This window comes from Terrapene carolina, unplaced genomic scaffold (assembly GCF_002925995.2).
Source record: "Terrapene carolina triunguis isolate 2854851 unplaced genomic scaffold, T_m_triunguis-2.0 Scaffold26, whole genome shotgun sequence".
In the NCBI taxonomy this organism is placed as follows: domain Eukaryota; kingdom Metazoa; phylum Chordata; order Testudines; family Emydidae; genus Terrapene; species Terrapene triunguis.
Genome location: NW_020664377.1, coordinates 4,732,635 through 4,755,939, shown reverse-complemented (window position 1 = coordinate 4,755,939; position 23,305 = coordinate 4,732,635). Strand labels below are relative to the sequence as shown.

At 44.4% G+C, this 23,305-nt stretch overlaps 1 protein-coding gene across 1 annotated transcript; it reads right to left on the bottom strand.

The window, feature by feature from the left end:
* Positions 1-21,580, bottom strand: LOC112119820 (ICOS ligand-like). Its single transcript, XM_026650808.1, has 8 exons — positions 21,519-21,580; positions 14,568-14,608; positions 10,225-10,590; positions 7,414-7,698; positions 4,527-4,697; positions 2,087-2,122; positions 1,187-1,194; positions 1-126 (listed from the first exon to the last, which is right to left on the bottom strand). Exons 1-8 carry the CDS (start codon positions 21,530-21,532, stop codon positions 1-3), a joined length of 1,047 nt encoding a protein of 348 aa, XP_026506593.1. The 5' UTR covers positions 21,533-21,580.
* Between the last annotated feature and the right edge of the window lie 1,725 nt (positions 21,581-23,305).

The window sequence follows — 23,305 nt, the reverse complement described above, 5'->3', positions numbered from 1 at the left end:
CTATGTCATCCGTGTTGCAGATAATGCTGCCGTCCTTGGCTTCAACATAGCGTCCTTAGCTTCAGCATTCTCTTGGTACATCACCAGCTGCCCAAATTCTCTGAGAATTTCCCATTTAAATGTGTGCTGTAAAGACAAAATAATTATTAGTTTTATAGACAAAAACTACTAATGTGCTTGACTGACAATCAATGAACAGAGAAAGATCATGAAGTCAAAGATAGGAAAGGCCCATTAGCCCAGATCCTGCACATGCACAGAGCCCCATGATTTTAATAGGACTCCAGTCAGGCCCTGGAGTCCATCAGTGCAGATCTAGTTGTAGGGTCTAGGCCTTAATCTTCAGGTGCATCTCACCCTGCAAATGCAAGAAATGCCCCCTCTCCCTCAAACAGAGGCCTACTTTAACATTGCTTAGTTTCAGCTGCTGCTAGAATAAAGAGGCATTAACTTTAAAAATTCCTGTATTGTAGCAATATAGCCAAGCCTCAGTTGACCCTCTTATTTTCATATCAGTGAGGATTTCCCAATAAATGATCTGACTTTCCGTAAGGTGAAAATTAAATTGCTAAAGCAGAATAATTTTTTGCTTTAATACTAAAAAGTGGAATGGCCACTTCAATCTGCCCAGGGTGTTGTTTCACATGGGGCTACATGCACCCTGCACCACTAGACTGAAAAGCTAAAATGACGTAGGGCCAGATCCTCTGGTGCATTAGGGAAGCTTTGCACTGCTTCCTTAGCACAAAATGGTTCTAAAACTAGTAGATGCAGGAGAATCAGTCTAGTATAGGGGACCCATCCCTGCAGTGAGTCCTGAACCACCTCCCCTTCCCATGGCTGGTACTGGGCTGTGCCTGGGGGAAAGGGAGAGCGGGCCTGGCTTGCTCCTACACTCTGTTGTTAGCCAAAGCAAACCAGATTAGTCTTTAGGGGTCTGACCCTGAGCAGAGAGAACCCCAACCTGCAGGGGAGGAGTTGTCTTTTTTTAATGTGTCCATACGGTGCCCAGCACCATGGGGCTCCACCATAAAACAGATATTTACTACAACCAATATTAATGTGGCACAAGTAGTTTTTCACTTAACTACATGTTTATGGGCCAGGTCCTGGGGTCTGGCCAAGAAGCACTCAATATAAGTCAAGAGGAGACTTTAAATAAACTGCTTGTACCATGTAAACAGACTTCGCTGTCTGGAGGAGAAAACCCATTGTTTATAAAAGGTCATTAAGCAGGAAATGGTTTAATGCCTGTTGATTTTAAAATGGGAACAACTGTGTTGAATCAGCCCAGAATGGCCTGGGGAGTGTGTAAAACAACTGTTCATTAAACCAGTTTATATATCAAATGCAAAGCTAAGCATTTTTTGATGTGAAGGATGCTTGCTTGCATTAGATATTTTAAGTCGTATCTGTGCAGCGCAGTTTGTTATAGCAGCTGTTTATATGCTTTTAAAGCAGTGTATTTTCTGGACTTTTATACAGTAATTCCACACAGATCCACTGTATCTCTAGCTAATTTTGCAGATGCAGCACAGGATATGGTTAACACTTGTCACACAATAAATAATATCAAGTAGCCTCCAGACAATCCTATCTCTGTCCACTTTCACTAGATCTGAGTTTGTTTTTAAATCATGCCTTGTTTTCTTTTATTACAAATGGGTTCTGCCCTTCTAAACTGGCCTGCCACATTACATCTTGTACTCTTGGCCATTAAAATGTTAACAGACTGTAGGTTTAGACTATATTTCTTCGTTAGGGAAAGGAGAGTACATAACGCATGTTCTAAAGATATGGGCCAGATTCTAAGGTGGTGTAAACAGGCATAGATCCACTGAAATAAATGGGACTATCTGGATTTGAACAAGGGGAGGATTTGTCCCCCTAAGAGGTGGTACACAGAAAGGAAGAGAGCAGCACTTTTGAGGCATATACTGAATTTGTATGAAGTCAGAAATGATTAATCTTGGGCAGTTTAAAAACAAATCAAATATTTTGTAGAGAGCTGTGGCACTGGAACCCTGAAGTTATGTAGCTCCTAAGACACTTATGGTAAGTGCGTGTCTGATCTTTCACTACTTACTATTGTGCTGTGCTCCATCTTCATTTTGTTGAACATCTGTTAAAAGAAATGCAGCATTTTAAATATGTGAGGTGGTTATTATCTCTTCTTTGCAGTAGCCCCAAGGAGCATCAATAAAGAATCAAAGCTCCATTGTCCTAGGCCAGGGGTAGGCAACCTATGGCACGTGTGCCAAAGGCGGCACGCGAGCTGATTTTCAGTGGCACTCACACTGCCCAGGTCCTGGCCACCGGTCCAGGGGGCTCTGCATTTTAATTGAATTTTAAATGAAGCTTCTTAAACATTTTAAAAACCTTATTTACTTTGCAAACAGCAATAGTTTAATTATATATTATAGACTTATAGAAAGAGACCTTCTAAAAACGTTAAAATGTATTACCGGCACGCAAAACCTTAAATCAGAGTGAATAAATGAAGACTCGGCACACCACTTCTGAAAGGTTGCCGACCCCTGTGCTAGGCATTATGCAAACAGTCCCTGCCTCCAAGAACTTACAGTGTAGGTTATGATAAGAGGCAACAGGTGGATGGAACCCACAAATGGAAGAGGAGGATGAGGCAACAGGAAAGCAGGCAAATCATTGTACAGTTAGCAAATATCTTTGCTCACTACCTCTCTAGCCTTATAAGGATGAAAACATTAGAACAGTCTAAAGATACAAATTAAGGTTTTGTAAATTTCCAGGCCTTTATGAATAATTCCAGCTTGGCTCTACAAAACATTAATCTTCATGAGAAAAAGTTACGAGCCTCAGGTTTGTTGGGCCAAGTGATCTTCTTGTCTAGCAATTCATCTTACACTTAATTATGTTATCCTGAGTCTGGCATGGTTACAACTACACTGCATAACTTAGTTACCTGGATATTACATAATGAAGTTTGGATGCTGAGACTATGGCTTTAAATCACAGCCCTGCAATGGGTTGGAGTGGCTTTGCACCACCCTGTGGCAGTTCCGAGAGGTATTGTGCCTCAGGGAAGCGCAAAGCCCCAAGTGAGCACAGCTGATGCAGAAAGGGGCAGGTCCCTGCTTTCTCACCACCCCTTTGGGGGTGCCTAGTGCTGCTAGCCAGTAGCAACCTTTGAATGTGGCTAGCCCCTGCATGGGGACAAAGAGGGAAAGCTCTTTGTGTTCCCCCAGTCTTACATGCTCTCCCTGGCATCTCTGCAATTTGCCCCACAATGAGAGCGCACATACCTGGGTAAATATTGGAGCTGGCTGGGAATTTTTTGATGAAACTTTTTTTTTTCTGGAAAATGCTGCTTTGTTAAAACTGACACTTCCCATGGGAAATGGTTGGTTTGGACGAAACATTAGTCAGGAGGGTTTCTCAGGTTCAGGTTGGAATATTTTTTTGAAGGGGTGGGGAGGAAGGATCAGAGAAAGAGCCACCACCGAATAGCCAATAGTCCAGTGAACTCATTTAGGATGTGGGAGACCCCAGGTTCAAACTCCTGCCCAGGGCTCCCAGATGAGTGCCTTAACCACCAGGTTATTGATTATTCTGGGGTGATTCTCTCTCATTTTTTGCAAAAATATTCATCAGGTGTCTGTTTCATTCTGATGCGGAATGGAACTTTTTTTTTTCAAAATCTAAAATTTTCACCATATGAGACAACAGTTCCACCCCCATCCCCTCAGCTCTAGTATATCTTCAGTCTTGTTATCGAGACATTTTTGGAGCTCTCTTTTGTTTTATCTTGTAAAGTGCTGAAATTTCTGTGTGGGCAGCTGCAGAAATGCAAGCAATCACATTTGTAAACGAGGATTTGTTTGCTTGTTTGTTACATGGAATCCTAGTAAGAGATGATTGGTTGTCACTTGGGAAATTGTAGGAAACTGGTAGAGTAGGGAATCTGTAAAAGGATCTGGAGCCTTTCATCTAGGGGCTAGACTTGGTGACCTCTCAAGGTCCCTGCCAGCCCTAAACTTCTATGATTTGGTAAATCATTGATTCTAATCTTCTCAAGACAGGTGATAATCCCAAGTGATTATCATCCGGTTTTGATTTGGTCTATATGAACTGTGTGTGTGATCTCAGTCCAGTTCTTAATGGAAAGTTGTCCATATTGCACAAACCCCTCCTTATCATTACACTCCTTTTGTGGATAGTCTCGGCAGAGAAGCCAAAGACTGAATAGATGTAGAGCCCGAACTACAATTGTATTCAAAGGAATGGTTCCTCAGGTGTGAGGTACGTTGGTATAACACCATGAAAAAGTTTACACTGCTACTTCTCATGATGTACCAGTTTTGTGGCTAATTAGGAGTATAGCCCCCACTGTTGTCAATTCAGCACTTGTCATGCGCTCTAGTTTCACTTATAATGTAGAGAATTCACAACTACGTATGACAAATTGTAGAATATGAAATATTTTGGAAAAATGAAAAGAACTAGAATATATATATCTGACCAACAAGCGTAAATGGTTTAATTACCGGCATATGATCTCCGGCGAGAGAATTTCCTTTTCCACAGCCAGCAGGTTAAAACAGCTAGACCAGCTAACACAATGGCAATGGCAAGGACACCTCCAGCCTGAGCTCCTGGTTCATTTAGATCTAACAGATTGCTTCTGGTCGAGTTAGAGTTTGTGACGTTTTCCGAGTCTGAAGAGGAATAGAGAAAAGGAGAGAGATGCTCTCAAACTTCATTCCAGATGAGTGTTCAACTGCATTTTATAGACATGAGATTCATACAAGTCTATAGGCTTCTATAGCCCTCCTATACAAATAACTTTCATCCCACCACCACCAATATTTTCTGAACAAGGCCAAATTTCTACCTACATGGTTTTTAATTATTAATCAATATTACACACACTTTTTAGGCATACATTTTCCTCCTGTGGAAGGATTTAGTAACACAACTTCTCTTGAAAATGACAGCACTATGTGTGTTCATGTGACAAAGTCCTGCCCACACCAAAGCTGGCTGTCATTTTGGATATGCTCTTTTGAGAAAGGAATCTACTGAACAGCTTTCGAAGATTAGTTTTTGAGTGATTTGTTGTACTCAAAATTAGACTTGTTTTCAAACAAGAATGAGGGCCAGATCCTTAGCTGGGGTAAGATGTAACTCCATGGATATCTGGTCCCGAAGCTTTCAAAGCCTCACCAATGACCATGAGGATTCCCTAAAGAGACAACCCAAAATGGCAGCCATGCTTTGGCAATTGCCATGAGACCCTGCAGTTCATCCTGCAGGTCACCACACTACACAAGTGACAGCACTAGGGAGTACATATTGTTGTGCCTGTATATTTATTTATATATTACCAACCCACAGATACGCAATGATATGACTTCAAAACTGTTGCTGCCTCATTGGACCAAGTACAGGATTTTGTAGGCTCCTGCGGGAGCCATGAAGACTCAGCTGCCATCGTGACGTCGTTCCTTTAGTGGAGAAAATCCCCTACAGCCATTTTAAAACTTTGTTTACTACTCCAAAAACCTACTGAAACGAGATTTCTATGAAAATTTGGCTTCTAATAAGTATTCCGCTGTATGTGAGCAAAAATCTCTGGCAGAATAATTGTTCACATGTGCCTTAAGAATAGGGTTGCTAACCCTCCAAGATTGGCCTGGAGTCTCCAGAAATTAAAGATTATGTCAGGTGATGAAATCCCCAGGAATACATCCAATCACAACTGGCAACCCTACGTAAGAAGCCCCATCCTTTCCTCAGGGCACTTGCTGGTTTGGTTGTGCTGCTTCGTTTCCTCCTGGCTAGTAGGGACAATGCCCCAGTAAGGGACAAGAGAGGTGATGAGAAAGCTCCGATATCTTCTGGTCCCTGCGCACAACACAAGTTGTGTCCTCTCCCCACCTTTTCAGGGCCAGCTCATATCATACTCTTAACCCCATAGCCTATTCTTCTTCTGCCCTGTCTCAGGAGACATTCACCACTTCTCCTCCTCTTTTCCTGGTTCCAGATTCCCCTTCCATTCAGCAACCAGGGCAGACAGTAGGTTTGAGCTGTTGCCTATAGACTTGTATTTTTTTTAATATCTGCTGTAAATAAGCAATAAAATCAGCACATGTGCATTCAGAATAATGGGTGAAATCCTGGCCCTATTGGAGTCAATGGCAAAATTCCCATTGACTTCAGTGGGGTTACGTTTTTTTGCTTGTTTGCTTGCTTCTAAAAACAGTAGAGTGATGTATTCTGGAAAAGTTAATCAACCTTATAAAAGGTAAAATAATTCTTTTCAGAATGAATGTGACAAAATGTCTTTAGGAAGATAATAGTGAACGGGTTATTCCTATTTCCTACAGGGTGGAATGTTGGCACTAGCAAGCTACCAAATGCCCCTTATCTTGCAATCTGTACTCAGGTATGCGTGATCTTTGCTCACGCTAGTAATCACATTGATTTCATTGGTATTACTTCACTGAGTTTGCAAGATAGATCCCTTTAGCTCTGACCCTGCAGCTGGCTCTGCAAAGGCACGGGGGTCTACCCACATAGTGCTGCTTGCAGGATCGGGGCCTAAGATTGCAATGTCTGGAGGAAGGCTTTATCTTGTCTTTATGCTTGTCTGTAAGGCATCTATCACGCTACAGGTGCTACAGCATGTAAATATAGATTTGTACAGAACAGGAAAAGTTATCTGTTTTGTGAATTTGAGTGGTTAAGTCTTGGTTTTTATTACTAATAACTTCCATCAGCAATAAATGGTCTATCATCATTGTGTCTCTCATTGATTGTTCTGAATGCTTTGGCCTAATACCATTTCCAGTTATTTGGTGCTTGGATGAATAATCCAATTAGACATTTGGTACAAACCTAGTTTCAAATGTCTCTTTGTCTTCAAAGCAGTTTTGGAGACTGAAAACAGAACTTTAGAACTACCCACAGAAGGAGCATAGCTAAGAGAGTGGTTGTCAACCAATGTGGTGGGACTTCAGGAGTCATGGATCCACTACATATTAAAATGTCTTTCCTTTAAAAGTAAGCCTTCAGCACTGAGCTAGGCCTAGTGTGGTTCCCACAGGAGCTGAAGGGGGAATCATAGTGATTCCAAAACTGTTTCAGGGGAGTGGGAGAGAACTTCTGTGATCAGGATGGTGCTTCTTACTTCCACACAGAGGAACGGTGATCTGTGTGCAGATCTAGGAGGCCTAAGAGGGTGTTTAGCTTCATTTGAAAAAAGTCACATTTAAATATAAACACTGTGGCCTAAATTTATATAGGCTTTAAAAATTAAACTCATTTCAGTAGGTCACTGGACTATCATGCTGTTAATTAGGCTGCTACTCATCAGAGATGTACATGTAGACACACACACACCTGTTATTTGCCAAATATTAAGCAACTTACAGAGGATAGTTAGATTTTGCTGTAGTAGTTCATTTTCTATGATGCATTCTACTTTTATATCAGAATTTGCTTCAATCTTCAGTGTGCTGAAAACACTGTATGTGCCATCATTGTCTTGGATGATCTTTAATGATGATGGATGGAGGGTGCTGTTGTCTGTTCTATTTATCCAGTAAATGTTTGGCTTTGGGTATCCTTGGCTATAGTTGCAACTTAATGTCACCTCTTCTCCAATATTTGGGTGGATTCTTATAGGTCCACTTAGTACTGGCAGGCTGTTATTGGCTGGAAAAGGAAAAAACATTAGCATTTTATAATCTTTTCAAAAGATTAAGGAATGACTCAGATTATAGAGCACAGGTTCTGGGGATTATAAACTCATAGCTCAGACATAAATATCAGCCTGCATGGACATTAGGCCAATTACTTCAGTGATTTACTGAAGGAGTCAGAAGGCCAAACCAAAGGGGAAAAGGGTCTTAAACTCACTTCAGTAGCATTTTGCAAGAAGATTCTGAACTAACTCAGAGAAGGCCCCACCATGGAAGAGGTTGTAAGAGACGTAACAGAGAGCAGAGCTCTCCCAACTGTTCTCCTTGTGGAGATCCCCCATAATGCCCATCAGGGTAGATGGGGATACACACACAGTTGCACAGAGGAAGCCCTGCCTCCAAGCCTGGCAGAACTGCATGAGGCTAGGGCATCCACATGGAGATCCTATGTCCTCTGCACTGGCTTTAGCAGCTTCTTTCCCTGGCAACACAGTTCCATTGCACAAATAAGGAACCCTGGACCACGCAGAGAGACTTCTGCAGGTGACAGGAGTGGGTGTATGGTTGTAAGGAACTGGCTGATCTCCCTATTTCCACATGGAGGAATGCGATCCATGCGTGGATCTAAGGGGCACAATCCAGGCCTTCCTTTGCACACAGTACTATTTTAAAGCTATTTGGGGCTAACTGACTTTGGCTCTTTCAGTCTTCCAACATATCAGAAAGCAACAAAGAGTGGTATATGAAGGCAGATCAGATTAACAAATGAAGTACTGCTTTACACCACAAACAACTCTTTACAACATAAATTCCCAGCTTGCTTACAAAATATTGTTTTCATTAAATAATTTTCCATCTGGATAAATAAACTTCCAGAGGACATGGATACTTTTCACAAGGGACAGGGCTTTAATTCTGAGAGTGACAGGAAGCCCAAAAGAGGCTCTACTCTTATTTTCAGTTTACTGCCTAAGGCTATGATCCTACAGTCAGATTCACCCCAACACCTTCAATAGGGTGTTGCCCAGAGGCATTGGCTCGTGATCATCAGATGGGAGGATTAGGGACTAACTTTTTTTTTAAGCTCAGATTCTGGCCAAAGTGAGGCTATGCCCTCTGCTTCCTCACATCTGAGACCTGTGGGAACTGCACAGTAACATTTGCTCCAAGCTGAACTGTTTATGACAGCCAGAAATGAAGAGGCAGTTAAGCAGAGTTAGAATTGCTATCCGCAGCTTCAGAGTCGCTGCCTTGGATTTTATTAGGATGGGGATGGTGTGAATAAATGCAATAAGGCAGAGGAGCTCAGAGGTTATGAAACCTATACTGGTGAAAATAAAATAGATCACTTCTTCATTCCAAGCAGAAAGAAATATGGGGAGGAGGATGGGGACCAGAACAGCTGCTGGAAGACAGCCAAAAATTAGGAGTGTACCAAATATCTAATTGTCACTTTTATTATTTGTATTATATAGCGTTTAAGATCCCCAGTCACAGAACTGGACCCTGTTGTGCTAGTGCTATACAAACGGGACAAAAGATGGTCCCTGTCCTAAACAGTCCTTGGTTCAGCCAGGCACTTAAGCACATCCATAACTTTAACATGTTTAAGTGTGTTGCTGAAGCTGAGCTAATCTGACTAGCTGGAATTGTTATATGGGTGAAGCCAAATAGCTATACAGTTACTGAATAATGAAGTATAAATATATTAAAGTGGATCATTACAGCAGAATGTTTGTAATGAGAATCAACACCAACCGTAAATCAGCCTCCCAAAACATGGCACAATATATATTGCTCTTTCTATTGCATTTGGTTACTAACTTATTGCCATTTCAAAATATATTGATAACACTGCACTGCAAATGGAACATTACTTGTGGTTCCATTATGCGCACATTGGGATTTCTCTCACCCTTTGTCCTAATTAAAGCTTGTTTTCCAAAATACATTTTGGCACCTGGTTCTGAAAAAAAATTACTTTTACTCCCTACCCCCAACCTGTGTTGAGTTCATATCACATCTGGCTCTCGGGAGAGGGGCAGGGGAAGCAGTAGAGCCAGCCACGCCACAGGTATCATTGGGCTTTGGAAGGTCATTAAAAAAAATAGTCATCTGAAGACAAATAACAAAACTGTCACTGGGATTTGGCCAAGTACTTGTCTGAGTCAGAATTTGGGTACAGTCCTGCCTGAAACTGACTTGTTTAACTACCCTCTCAGTAAACATAAGTGTTCCCTCGCCCCTTGTCCCTCCCTGAACAGCTGAGGGAAGGGTAAGCCAAACAGTCTGTGCTTCAAAAGTTGGAGGACTAGATGGTTTTGAATTGTTTATTGTGATACTGTCCTTGACCGAGTTAAAAGCTTGGATTGTCTAAGGGAGGCAAATTAGTGTGGTGGCACCACCACCATTTGGGGCATGGGGAAATCCTCCTCCCTTAGCCTATTGTGTGACAAATGCCCCTTCTGCAGCATCCACAGAGATCTAGGGTGGCAAACTGCTGTTTAATATTGGTTTTATATGGAATAGAAGGGCTTACCTGCTACCTTGAGGGCCACATCTGCATTATGAATAACCCTGAAAACCACGTCCTTCTTCTGTACTATGCACCGGTATGTGTGTTCATCTCTCAGGCTGACGTTTAGCAGCAGCAGAGAAAAAATGCCATTTTCCAGCTTATCCTGAAATAATCGAGTCCTGTTTCTGAAGTCTGCACACTGCTCGCTTTGGTTCTCATGACCAGAATTAAAGGTGTGTACCACTGAACATGGTTTTGAACCATCCGCTATTTGCCAAAAGACCCGTAGCTTATTTAAAATGAATTTTTTCTCTGGAGTATAAATGCAACTCAGTTCAGCAGTGCTGCCTATTGTGCTGATAACTTTCTTATTTTCCTCTGCAGTAACTACAAAGATAAAAAGGGGAACAAAGAGAAAATCAGTCTGAAGAAAAGCAGTTTAATATACTTGTCACAATCCTACTTACCAGCTGGTTTGAAAAGGAGTACTTATATTTTCAAAACAAGAATATCAATATTCACTTGTTTGTAAAGAAAAATAATTGCTTAGGGCCAAGTTCTGATCTCACTGCCACCAAAGAAGGGAGAAAGTATGATCCAGTGACAAGGACACAGGTTCAAAGTTCTCTTCGCCGCCACCAACTTTGTGTGTGACCTTGAGCAAGCCACTTAATCTCTCTGCTTCTCAATTCCCCATCTGTAAAATGGGGATTAAAGTGGAGACAATAGCACTTCCCCACCTCACCAGGGTGTTGTGAGAACAAATACATTAAAGATTGTGAGGTGCTTAAGTAAAGGGGTGAGAGGCATACAAGTACCTACAATAGAAACAAAGTAACTGTGACTCCAATTGAGGTACTCCTTGCTTGCACTGGTATTACTGATCCTTAAAGATCATGTGTAGCATTATGTATCCATTTGTAACAATTTACCAAGGGTTGTGATGGATTCTCCATCTCTGACAATCTTTAAATCAAGATTGGATGTTTTTTTCTAAAAGATGTGCGTTAGGAACTATTTGGGGGAAGGTCTATGGCCTGTGTTATACAGGTGATCAGACTAGATGATTACAATTGTCCTTTCTGGTCTTGGAATCTCTGAACAAACATTATATGGTCCCCATGTTAAACGGACAACAAATAGCAAAATTAAAGTAAAGAATAGCAACTCCTTAAAACACAAAGAAATAAAATATTGGTTTTGAGAAGATATTTTCCATGGGCAAAATTCAGACACTCAGGCATGCTGACTGGAACCTATGTACATGGGTGGAGCTGTTTAAATCAATGGGACTAGACCCAGGGCCGGTCCTAGACCAAATGGCGCCCCACGCAAGGAGCGTCTTTGGTGGCCCCCCCCATTTGTTAAACTTTTGAATACCTTACAGCACCCCAAACCCAGTGCCCCTCAAGCCCTTCACCCTAGGCGATCACCTGGGTCGCCTGTCCCTAAATGTGTCCCCGACTACACCCATGAGAAAGTAATATACACTGTGAGGAAGGGTGACAGATTATAGCACTATATGGAGAATTTTTTCCTGAAATTCTGTTAAGTTTTAAGTGAAGGACTCTAGACATCGAACCTACATTAAAATCAATAATGACTTTTACTGTACTAATGATGAGTGCAAATGAAAGTAACTCTTGGACTGCCAGGCCCACACCCAAGCCCACTCAGCACATTGTCCCTTGCAGGATTGAAACTTAAACTTAGGTGTTCTATTCTATGCATCCGATGAAGTGGGCTGTAGCCCACGAAAGCTTATGCTCAAATAAATTTGTCAGTCTCTAAGGTGCCACAAATACTCCTGTTCTTTTTGTGAAACTTAAAAGATTCCAATCTGTTAATATAAAATAAAGCTTCTTAAACTGTGCCCATCTGTCTCCCAGGGGTTCTTCAGGTTTCCCTTCCCTACATTTTCACTTCTTCCATGCCCTCGGATATCTCATATCCATGACAGCCATCCTCTCTGGAGGGAGGGCTGGATAATCTTTCAGTTGTCTAGAGATGGTAGCTAGACATCAGTGTGAGATGGCACCTCTACCCAAGGGCCAGCAGAGGAGCTGCGCTCAGCCCAGGGAATGAATTGTGGAAGGGTTAAGTTAAAAAGGCTGCTATTTACTCTACTTCACCATTCAGTCTTTTTCATTTTGGCAAACTGCGTTCATGTTCCAAAAGGGTTTATTAGGACCTCATGAAACCCTCTTAGTTACGTCCTCGTTTGTGCACCAGCATCATCACTGTTAACAGGGAAGCCCAGGAATCGTGTTTTAGGCTCTGTGTCTGTGACTACTTACACACACGTTTAACTTTATGTACATGAATAATCCCATGTAAGTCCAATGCAACTAGTAATGTGCATAACGCAGTTATGCCAATCCCAAGCATACAAAAACCATGAGTCAGGCCTCACAATATCATGGGATTAATTTAAAAACCCAAGATTTTTTTTTAAATGTTGGCTTCTATTCCTTTGCCTTCTAGTTTCTCGACACATTTATGTTACTTCGAGTTTTTCTCCACAATCATGGGGGCTAGAAACCTACTTTAATCCCCCCTTCAAATAAATGCTAGATTCTCACAAACTCACAGGACTCAAAGGGTCTGAGCCAAAGCCAACTGAAGTCAATGGGAGCCTTTCCATTGACTTCCATATGCTTTGGATCAGGACCTGGAGTTTGGAGGAAGAACTCCAAATATTGTAAGAATCATGATAAAATCTCAAGTTTTGACAACACATTAAACGTGTAAGGGTATGCTTGCACTGCAGCTGGAAGGTGTGATTCCCAGCCTGGGGAGACAGACGTGCACTAGCTCTGCTTGAGCTAGCATGCTAAAACTAGCAGTGTGGATGTTGTGGCACTGGCAATGGCTTGAGCTAGCCACCCGGGCTCTGACCCAGAAGGTTGGGCAGACTTGGACTAGGGTAGCTAGCCCGAGCTGCTGTCAGTGCCGCGACATCTATGCCACACTGCTATTCTTAGTACACAAGCTCAAGCAGAGCTAGCGCGAGTCTGTCTACCCATGCTGGGAATCGCACCTCCCAGCTGCAGTGCAGACACAGCCTAAGGGTATGTCTACACATCAATTAAACACCCGCGGCTGGCCTGGGTCAGTTGACTCGGAGTTGCAGGGCTCTGGCTGTGGGGCTGCAAAACTGCTGTGTAGACATTTGAGTTAGGGCGGGAGCCCAAATTGTGGGACTCCGTGAGGGGGGGCGGTCCCAGAGCCCAGGCTCTAGCCAAAGCCCAAATGTCTACACAGCAATTTTCAGTCTTGCAGACTGAGCCCGGGAGCTGAAGTCAGTTTGATCTGGGCCATCTGCAGTCATGCTGTGGGGCTTTAATTCCAGTGTAGAGATACCCTAAGGGGCCTCAGTCCTGTGAACAAAGGTATTACTTGCTATGAATAAGAGTGGCAGATTGTAGCCCTAAATGGAAAGGTCACGGAATCCTGCAGTATATTTACTGCTGATGTGGTAGGTTCACATTCTCAACAAACACCCTTCCCCATGCCAAGGTAGAGTGCGCCGTGACTAGGCGTGTACGGTTTTAACGAACACTAAACGTGACTCAGCCAAACTTAGATGATTCTGTGTCTAAGAAGAATGGGGCAACTCTTAATTCTTCTATGAAACAGCAAAAATACTTTAAATCTCATTTGATAGTCTCTCTATCCCCATACCCACACTTTATTTGGGGGTAAATTGGGGAGCTTTTAGTAATCAAGAGTGAGAGAAATGTTTGGGGCTTACCAGTAATGTATGGTGCTAGTTGTATTACTGGTATCTGCTTTGTCAGTGCGTCTCAATCTCGATCTGTACAAGTCTTAATGTTCTACTTGTGAAGCCTCCTCTTGGCAGATGTGTTGATTATGCCATGATCACTAGGTCAGCTCAAGGCCAGAACTTGCAGAGGGGTTCTGTGCAGGAAGGGCTTTCAAAATTCTGCTGCAAATGTTAATCTCTCTCTCCAGAGGTTAAGGCTAGTGCATTTGCACACAGCACTGTCTAGCTCCTTTTTCCTGTTAACTCACTCAGAGCCGGATTCTGATAACTCATTCTGCATAGCACTGTATTTCATGAGTGTTCTCATTGACTTCAGTGGGAGTACTCTGGCGGTAAGGTATTATTCAGTCCGAATAAAGGTCCCCAGGTAGTCCCAGTGTCCTTAATAAAATTACAAGGACATTTGACATTCTTTATGCAAATTACAGAAAGTCTCATATTAAAGAATCTTTATAATTCCTGTTCAAAAGTACTGTTTAGATTTCTGATTTATGTTGTGCACATACATACTCTGCATATTCAAACAAATGCTTGTATTAAAAGTGATTATATTGAGAATAACTTTTTCTTAACTTACCGCATCCCAGAGCACAAAGAAACAGTAACCAAAGTCCAGAGCTATAAAAAACAAAAGATAAAAGCTCAATGATGATAATGCAATCGTAAGTGCATACGTACTATTCACAGTTTTAAATACAATAGTAGTAGCGTAGCTTAGCAACAACATATGGGTAGCAATATCTATTATAGAGACTCAGATAAGTACCCACATTTTTGACAGCTACAAAATGTCACTTTAAAATTATCACTCTGGGAAAAAGCAATAAATTGAAGGATAATACACTATACTGGGCTTGAAACCAATGCTATCTACCTTTCTGATTAACAGTTGACTGGATCAGTCTGTGGCATGTCAATGAAACATGTTGATGTGACTACTGAAAAAATAGCTGACTATGCAGATCACCTTCTTGGGTGTATGGGAATATATATATAGATAAAAATGTATATAGGGAATACGTCATGGTGTGGAGTGGTATAAAGGCCTCACTGGCATGACTCTGGGATGGTTGCATTGTTCCCAAGTGGCAAAGCCACAAGTGGGTTATGCAGATCATTCCAGTCATCTCAAATGAGTATTTTGTATATGTCATATGTTACAGGAAAAAACTATTTTATGAATGTTTTAGAAAGTCCCAATATTTTTTTAAAGCTATGTTTGTAGAATATAAGAACGGCCATACTGGGTCAGACCACAGGTCCATCCAGCCCAGTATCCTGTCTACCAACAGTGGCCAATGCCAGCTGTCCCAGGGGGAGTGAACCTAACAGGTTATGATCAAGTGATCTCTCTCCTGCCATCCATCTCCATCCTCTGACAAACAGAGGCTAGGGACACCATTCCTTACCCATTCTGGCTAATAGCCATTAATGGACTGAACCTCCATGAATTTATCTAGTTCTCTTTTAAACCCTGTTATAGTCCTAGCCTTCACAACCTCCCCAGGCAAGGAGTTCCACAGGTTGACTGTGCGCTGTGTGAAGAAGAACTTCCTTTTATTTGTTTTAAACCTGCTGCCCATTAATTTCATTTGGTGGCCCCTAGTTCTTATATTATGGGAACAAGTAAATAACATTTTCTTATTCACTTTCTCCACACCACTCATGATTTTATATACCTCTATCATATCCCCCCCTATATGTAACCCTCCACCTGTAAAGTCCAGGTGCCTTCACTCTCATAAGTCTCATTGTTCAGAACTTGGGAGGGAGAAAGATAAAAATGAAAACCAATAAATATAACATACACCTTCCAAAACAGTCTGAAAATAGAATCTCTATACATAACAATGCCACAACTCTGACATTGGAGTTTTTCCAGGGCTAGTGCCCTGTCCCAATGGACAGGGATTAATTGCTCTTTCCCATTGGTATAAAACCCCCACTACTAGCTCTTCAAAGATGTAAGAAATCAGACTTAAAAGCCATAACACTTTTATGTCTAGCAAAGCTCTTATGGCTGAGATTGAATCTTGCCCATCTTGGGCCTCAGATAGGGTTAATTTGGAGGGGAGGGGGTGGAAAGGGAGGGGGTGGTCACATTATTCTGGCTGTTTGAGAAAAACAAATGTGGCTGTGTGAAGCTGCTCAGGGTTTGGAATGTTAAATAAGTTTCAGTGGGCTGATGTTGCAGCTTAAAATAAATACATTTCTTTATTACTGTGAAGTTTTTCAAGGAACCAATGGGAATTGTGCACTGTGTAAATTATCACCTCTACATACTTGTATATTATACAATGTTAAAAGAACATTATTGAGGTAGCAAAGTCAAGCATTCAAAAGTTAGAGAATGTCAGAATTAAGGTGGCTTGTACAACCGTACTTTACCCCCCTTGTGTATATGCATTACGATATAATCTTAATTGCAGATCACATACTATTTTTTTCACTGGACAGCTGCCTCATTCTGTGCACAGACTGGATGGTGCTCACTGAATGAGTAGCTATTTAATATTATATTTTCTCCTCATTCAATGAGTGGCCCATCTCTTCTTTGTGGCACACTTTGCTCTGAAGACAGAATTATTAATTTCCTCATGGACTTTTTTAATGGAGCTCATTGCTATAGTATTTGAATGCTTCACAAACTGTAATTTATTCTCACAGCCCCCTTGTGAAGTGAGAGGAGTGTTTGACTTTGCAACCTTAATAATGTTCTTTTAAAGTAGTTTTGTGTGTGTGTGTGTGTGTGTGTGTGTGTGTGTGTGTGTGTGTGTGTGTGTGTGTAATTCCCTATGCTTTTAAAAAAGCAAACTGAAAAAAGAGAAATTGCATCACATGGAATCATGTGGACAACTGCTTGGGTCATCAGCAGGACTGGAACTTTCAGATCCACTGCAGAGACCTCTACCACTTGAGTAATGGAGTAACTGATAAGAATAGTAGGTTGTTATCCTCCATGGACCAGCACTAGGTGGGGATGAGACACACATTATGAAACCCATTGGCAGATGTATGGTGACAGCCGAGGAATGGTGAGACTCAGGAATCTTGGGTTCTACTCCAGGCTCTGGAGGGGAATTTGCTGCAATGAGCATGGAGTCTTTTACCTGTTCCCCAGGCTTGAACCTTTCTGCCCCATCGCCTACAACTTGCTCCTGTCCCAGTGCTGTCTCTTTCCCACCCTGACTCTTGTCTCTCCTTGCCTACTTAATCCCAGTCTCCACTCCTTGGGTTCTTCATCCTAGTCCCCCGCTGTTTGCCCAGCCAGTCCTAGGATTCCCCTCTGGACTTGCTGTCTGAGCCCTAACTCACCCTGCCCGCACCTAACCAGTGCCAATTCCTGGGCTTCTCATCCAATCCCAGTGTAAACCACCCACATTTTAGCTCCTTGCCTCAATCTCCCTTCCACCTTGGCTCCTTGTCCCAGTCCCTTTGCCCAGCTAGTCCCAGTTCTCCCTCTGCACCCTAACTCTACATCTGATCTCAGTGTTCTCCCCCAACCAGCTGGCTCCTAGTCATCTCCTGAATTTCCCTGACCACTCCCAGTCTCACCAGATTTTGTCTCCCAACCTACTCCATTCCTTCTCCCTAGTCCAGTTTTGTCGCCTCTGCATTCAAATCAAACTGCTTCCTCCTCCACACATGCTGGGTGCTAGCAGGGGGGCATTGAGAGGACAGGACAGGAGATTCGGGCTCTCAGTTTCAGTGCTTGGGCCTATCCCAGCCCAAAGCAGCTGGGAGCTGCCACTACAGCGAAAATCCAGCTCCCCTCCTGTAGCTCTGGGCTGGAGGCAGCAAGCTCAGTCACTGTGTGGAGATGGTGCATGTGCAGTCTGGTTAGCACTAGGAGCTGTGAGGGGATGGTGCATGATCCATGTATGCATGTATATGTATGTGTGTGTTTCTATACAACATATGGCTCTAGAATACCTTCCTTTAAAAAATCACCTTGGTAAACTATTTTTAAATCCTGTGGTTTTGTTTGTTTGTTTTCTTTCTTAAACAATGGATCTAATCAGGGGTGGATTAGGGTTTGTGGGGCCTCTGGGCCAGAGCAAGTGGCGGCCCCTCCCTACCCCTTCTGCCTAGAGTCCCCCTGCCTCCAGCCAGGGAGGAGGCTCGGGGTGCGGGGGCTTGCCCCACTCTGCCCGCCTGGCGCTCCTGCCGGGGAAATGGGGTTGGGGCATGCCTTACTCTGCCACCCCCCCTCCCCCCGGTGCTCCAACTGGGGACAAGGGTCGGGGCGCAGGGGTGCCCATTTTTCCTGGCTCCCCCACTTGGCTGTGGCAGCTGGAAATGGGACCCACTGGCCCAGTGGCTAATCCACCACTGGGTCTAGTTTCCTGTTGAACCAAAGAGAAAACAACGCTTGATTGTCTTTCATTGGACCTTTCAGGGAATTCCCCTTAAGAGGTATTGCTGGTGCCAGTGAGAAAGTAACAAGTGTAAGTGGGGCTGTCTGTGCTATGTAGCCAAAATGCATAACTGGTGTCAATATAAAGCTGTTGTTATTGGATTAGGATCTTAATATTTCAGTCCAGAGTTTAGACAAGACAGATCCAGGGCCTGACCATCCTCCCTTCTAAGTGGATGTTAATGCTGCTGCAGTCCACAGTGCTTGCAGAGTAGCTCAGTTACTGAGCACCAACCTGAGCAGGTGAGAGGATTCCTTCTTTCCTTGAAACCAGAGGAATTCCTCTGTCATGCCCATTTGGGATTAATTCCTGCACCAACTGGAGTGGGAATGATTTCCACTGACTTAAATGGAAACTGGATCAGTCCCTTAGTTTCTTTTTAAATGGTTTGTTTTTCTCCATTTATCCTTCCCCCCCCTATTTTTAAACTTTCGGTGAGACAGGAGAAAGTTTCACTTCCTCATTCTCACACTGGCCCACTGAGATTATAATTCCTATTATATTTACATGTACAATTTACCTTCTCATGAGAACTGATTTGATGCAGTTGAAAATTGCAATGTATTTTTGGTGTGGTTTTGGTTTTCTGAGCACACCAAAAAATATGATGATGTTCATGGTGCAACAACTGGGTGTTTTGTTTCACATTTAAATCAAATCTATAAACCTTGACTATGTCCTAAACTGTATCAAGAACAGCTCTTTGTGCCTCATCAGTGTTATATTTCTCTTAGCTGAGTTATCAGTCAATTGCCTTACATCTTTATCTGTTTCATGGCATTTTTCCATAACTGTAGTTTTCCAGATAATATAAAACATGCGTTTGTTTAGATCTTTCTATTGTTCACACCTTAACCAAAAGAAAGTCTGTCTGCAGTGACATTTGCTCTACTTCTCTTTTTAAAGAGATTCTTACAGTGCTTCACAAATAAACATCACTAACCACCTACATGAAACAGTTGGGTGCACTGCTGTGGTTTTTCAGCACAGAATCAGTCATGCAGAGCCGAGTGTTGGGGTTGATCACAAAACCCACAGTGCGAGTCATTTTACTGACTTTAATTGTCTTTGTATTCCTAATCCTGAGAGGTGCTGGGCTCCCACAACTCCTACTGTAGTCAAGGGGAGAGGATGGGACTCAGGTGGGAATGATAAAGAGCAGTCCTATTTGTTCAATATGACAGACTGACAACTGCACTGGCACTTTGTTGCCACATCTCATTGGAGGCATAACAAACAAATGTAGTCCGTCTCCTTTGCTGTAGTGCATGGTAAAAATGTATTGTCGGGGAATATTCCCCATTGAAAGGAACATGATAAGCAATTGGCCTTTGGGATTAATCAACTTGTAAATGAAGCAAGAAATTTTAGCCTTATGCTGTGCTGCGAGTACTCGATGAAGCATTCACACAAGCGCTTGTCTTCTCTAGGAAAAGGGGTGTGTACCTCTATCACATGGTAATGAGAGCTAGGCAGAGAAATGTTTTGTGGAGGATTTTGCTATTTCCAAAATGGATTTTGTTCCGATTCAGAACAAAACCCAAAAATTTCAAAATTCTCCAGACAAAGGGATGGAGCCCCAGCTCTGGGCAGTCTACCTCATGTGCTGTCTCAGGGTCTGAGGTCTCCAGCAGCTTGCCAGGTGGGCTGCCGAGGAGCCAGGAAACCAGGCTGGTTTCCATTAGAACCCTGCCTGGTTTCTGGAGGAACTTTGTGAAAATCAAACTGTCTCTGCAGAATGTTTTGATTTCAATGAATCAGCAAATGTCAACCAAAAAGGTTTTGTCTGAATTTTTCAGACCACCTGTAGTAAGAACTATCATAAGGTAAAATCCTAGTGAGACAAGGCACTTTGTAGTTTTCACGCAAATTAGGAGTTTGAGGTAAACACTATGCTCCTGCTAGAGTTATAGGGAAAAAAATGTGTATATCTAATTCAATGGGTGTTGAAGTCTCTGCACAGACTTTGGGCAGAATTTGGCTCTGGTAGTGCAGGATCTAAGCGCTAATTCTTAACCTGAGAATAAAGAAAGCACCTTTATATTAAGCTAATTAGAACCACAAAGGCCAGTTTTCAGATTCACTCTGGGGTGTGTGTGTGGGGGGGGGAGGGGGCTGTAAAACTTGCCCCTTGTGTTTTTAGTTCAATAATAAAGTACCACTACTATTCAACAGCAAAGTAACCTTCCCCTGCCATAACAATCCCAATAGCATTTTCTGCCTTTCCTGCTATGAATTCCAGTCAGGGTCAAGGGGAGATTTATCTGAGTTGCACATTCCTTTCCCCGTAACACAAGGAGCAGAAACTACTGACTTATTAGGAGCAGGAGCAGGCCCTCTGGTTTGCCCCTAGTGCCCTCTCTTGATAAAGGAAGATTAAATTATGAGCAGCCTCAGCCTTACCCTGACAGCCACAACAAACATACCAAATGGATTGGGGGTGGGAATGAATCAACCTACAGGTAGACACACACACCAGTCAGTGGGAAGAGTTGGCAGGAAAAGTTGGACCTTCTTGGAGCCTGGTCATTTTTGTAGTCAGCCCCCACCCCACCCACCAATTGTACTGACAAAATTGAGAGCAAGTTTAGTGCACCAAAACCCCTCCTGCAGCACAAACACCCAAACCTGGCACCTGGATCCAGAGAGCGCCACCCAGTTTTTGATGCCAACAACCCCCCAATTGCTAACATCTGAAAAGAGAGCAAGTGTAGATGCTCCTGTTGCAGCAAGAAAATCAGGACCATGCTCCCCCTCAGCATAACATTGATTGACCCCCCCCCCGGCCCCCTTCCCCGTTTGACGCTTGGCTCCCGGGGGTAGGAGCAGGGTCAGTGACTGTCCATTGCCAAGGAAATGAGCTGACTTGGCCGGCTGCCGCTGGGCTGACAGCACTGTTCAGTGTTTGTCTTTTGGGCGTGCTCGGAGCAGAGCGACATAGTTCTCCAGTGCGATGGCCCAGTCCGGGGGGGCTGGGTACTACGACCCGGAGCCCCCGCAGTTACCCAGCGCCAGCAGGCACGTGGGGGGCGCGGGGACGGGGTCCGGGCAGGACGGAGACCAGGAGTGTGAACCAAGGGCGAGTCTCTGGGTGCCCCCCCCGCACTCACCTTCTTAGCTCCATCCCGGCGCGGGGCGCTGCTCGGGCAGCCTCGGGGACTCGGCGGGAGGCGCAGGCACTGGTCCCTCGGCGAGTGTCGGACGGAGAAGCAGTGAAACAGCCGCTGAGCCGTGCCTGGGCTGAGCCAGCTCCTCCCCCCCTACGTCGTCCAAACCGGGGATTTCCGCGGCTGGTCCCTTCTCCCTTCCCACGCGGCTGGGGGCAGGAGAGTGACCGCGGGCGGGCCCCCTTCCTCTGCTGCCACCTGCAGCTCCCCGGCCAAGGCGACGAGAGCGGGATCGCGTCCTTCGACGAGCAGAGCAGAGCCCAGGCCAGGCGCGCTCCGCCACCCCGCGCCCGGGAGAGCAGCTCAGCCCGCGAGACCCCAGGCCCGAGCGCTTCGCTCTGCAGCCCGGGCAAAGGGGTGTCCCGTCAATGCCCTGAAACGAGTCGCTAGGACACCCCGCCTATAGATAATGCACCGGCCCTACCATCTCCACGGGGTTGGTAACCCAGTAGGGCCAGCACCGTGCATTATAAACTCGCCACACTTTTGTCCTGGGGAGCTTCTCCTAGGCTTCCAGCACCATTCAACTCATTGCACCCACATTGCTGGGCGCAGGACTTAGATACACCCGAGGTGCTGAATAATAACAGTTGATGAATGGAAACTACTCACATGCTCCCTGGTAAGTTTCAGCTACACCACACAAGTGAGTCTTCTCCTTTTTAAAAGGCAACCTGTTGATTACACAAGAGCGAACAGTCACACTGTTGCTGAGTCTGGAACTATAGGGCAGCGGTTTTCAAACTTTTTTTCTGGTGACCCAGTTGAAGAAAATTGTTGATGCCTGTGACCCAGGGGAGCTGGGGATGAGGGGTTTGGAGTGTGGGAGGGGCTCAGGACTGGGGCAGGGGGTTGGAGGGCAGGGTGGGGCAAGGAATGAGGAGTTCAGTGTGGGAGGGGGCTCTGGGCTGGGGCAGGGATGCGGAAGGGGGTCAGGCTCTAGGATGGGGCCAGGGATGGGTCTGGGATGCAGGAAGGGGCTCCGGGGTTGGGGGGGGGAGGCTCAGCGCAGGGGACTGGGGCATGGGCTTACCTCGGGGCAGCTCCCGGTTAGTGGTGCAGCGGGGGTGCTAAGGCAGGCTTCCTGCCTGTCCTGGCACCGCAGACCGCACTGCGCCCCAGAAGCAGCCAGCAGCAGTTCTGGCTCTGCGGGACTCTCACCCACAGGCACTGCCCCTCCCTCAGCTCCCATTGGCCAGTTCCCAGCCAACAAGAGTGCAGAGCCGGTGCTTGGGCCCCCAGGAGCCAGACCTGCTGCTGGCCACTTCCAGGGCACAGCACGGTATTGGAACAGGTAGGGACTAGCCTGCCTTAGCTGGGCAGCACCGCTGACGGGACTTTTAAAGGCCCAGTTGGTGGTGCTGACAAGAGCCGCCGTGACCCAGTGCCTTACATTCCCGACCCAGTACTGGGTCATGACCCACAGTTTGAAAACCACTGCTATAGGGGGAGGCATGAGTAGTTAATCCTTAGCTCTTAAACTTTCCATCAGCAGATCTCAATGTGCTTCACAATTTTTAATGCATCAGCTTCACAACACACCCCTGTGCAATAGGGAAGTATTATCATCTCCATGTTACTAGGGTGACCAGACAGTAAGTGTGAAAAATCAGGACAGGGGTGGGGGTTAATAGGGGCCTATATAAGAAAAAGACCCAAAAATCGGAACTGTCCCTATAAAATCGGGACATCTGGTCACCCTACCATTTTACAGATGGGGAACTGAGGCT

What these genes read in the sequence shown, in the direction of transcription:
- LOC112119820 (XM_026650808.1), bottom strand. An exon ending in TGTGGCCCTCAAGGTAGCAG is followed by an intron (nt 7,699 to 10,224) that starts GTAAGCCCTTCT and finishes TTCCTTTTCCAG; the next exon opens with CCAATAACAGCCTGCCAGTA. An exon ending in TCGCCGGAGATCATATGCCG is followed by an intron (nt 2,123 to 4,526) that starts GTAATTAAACCA and finishes TTCTTTTAACAG; the next exon opens with ATGTTCAACAAAATGAAGAT.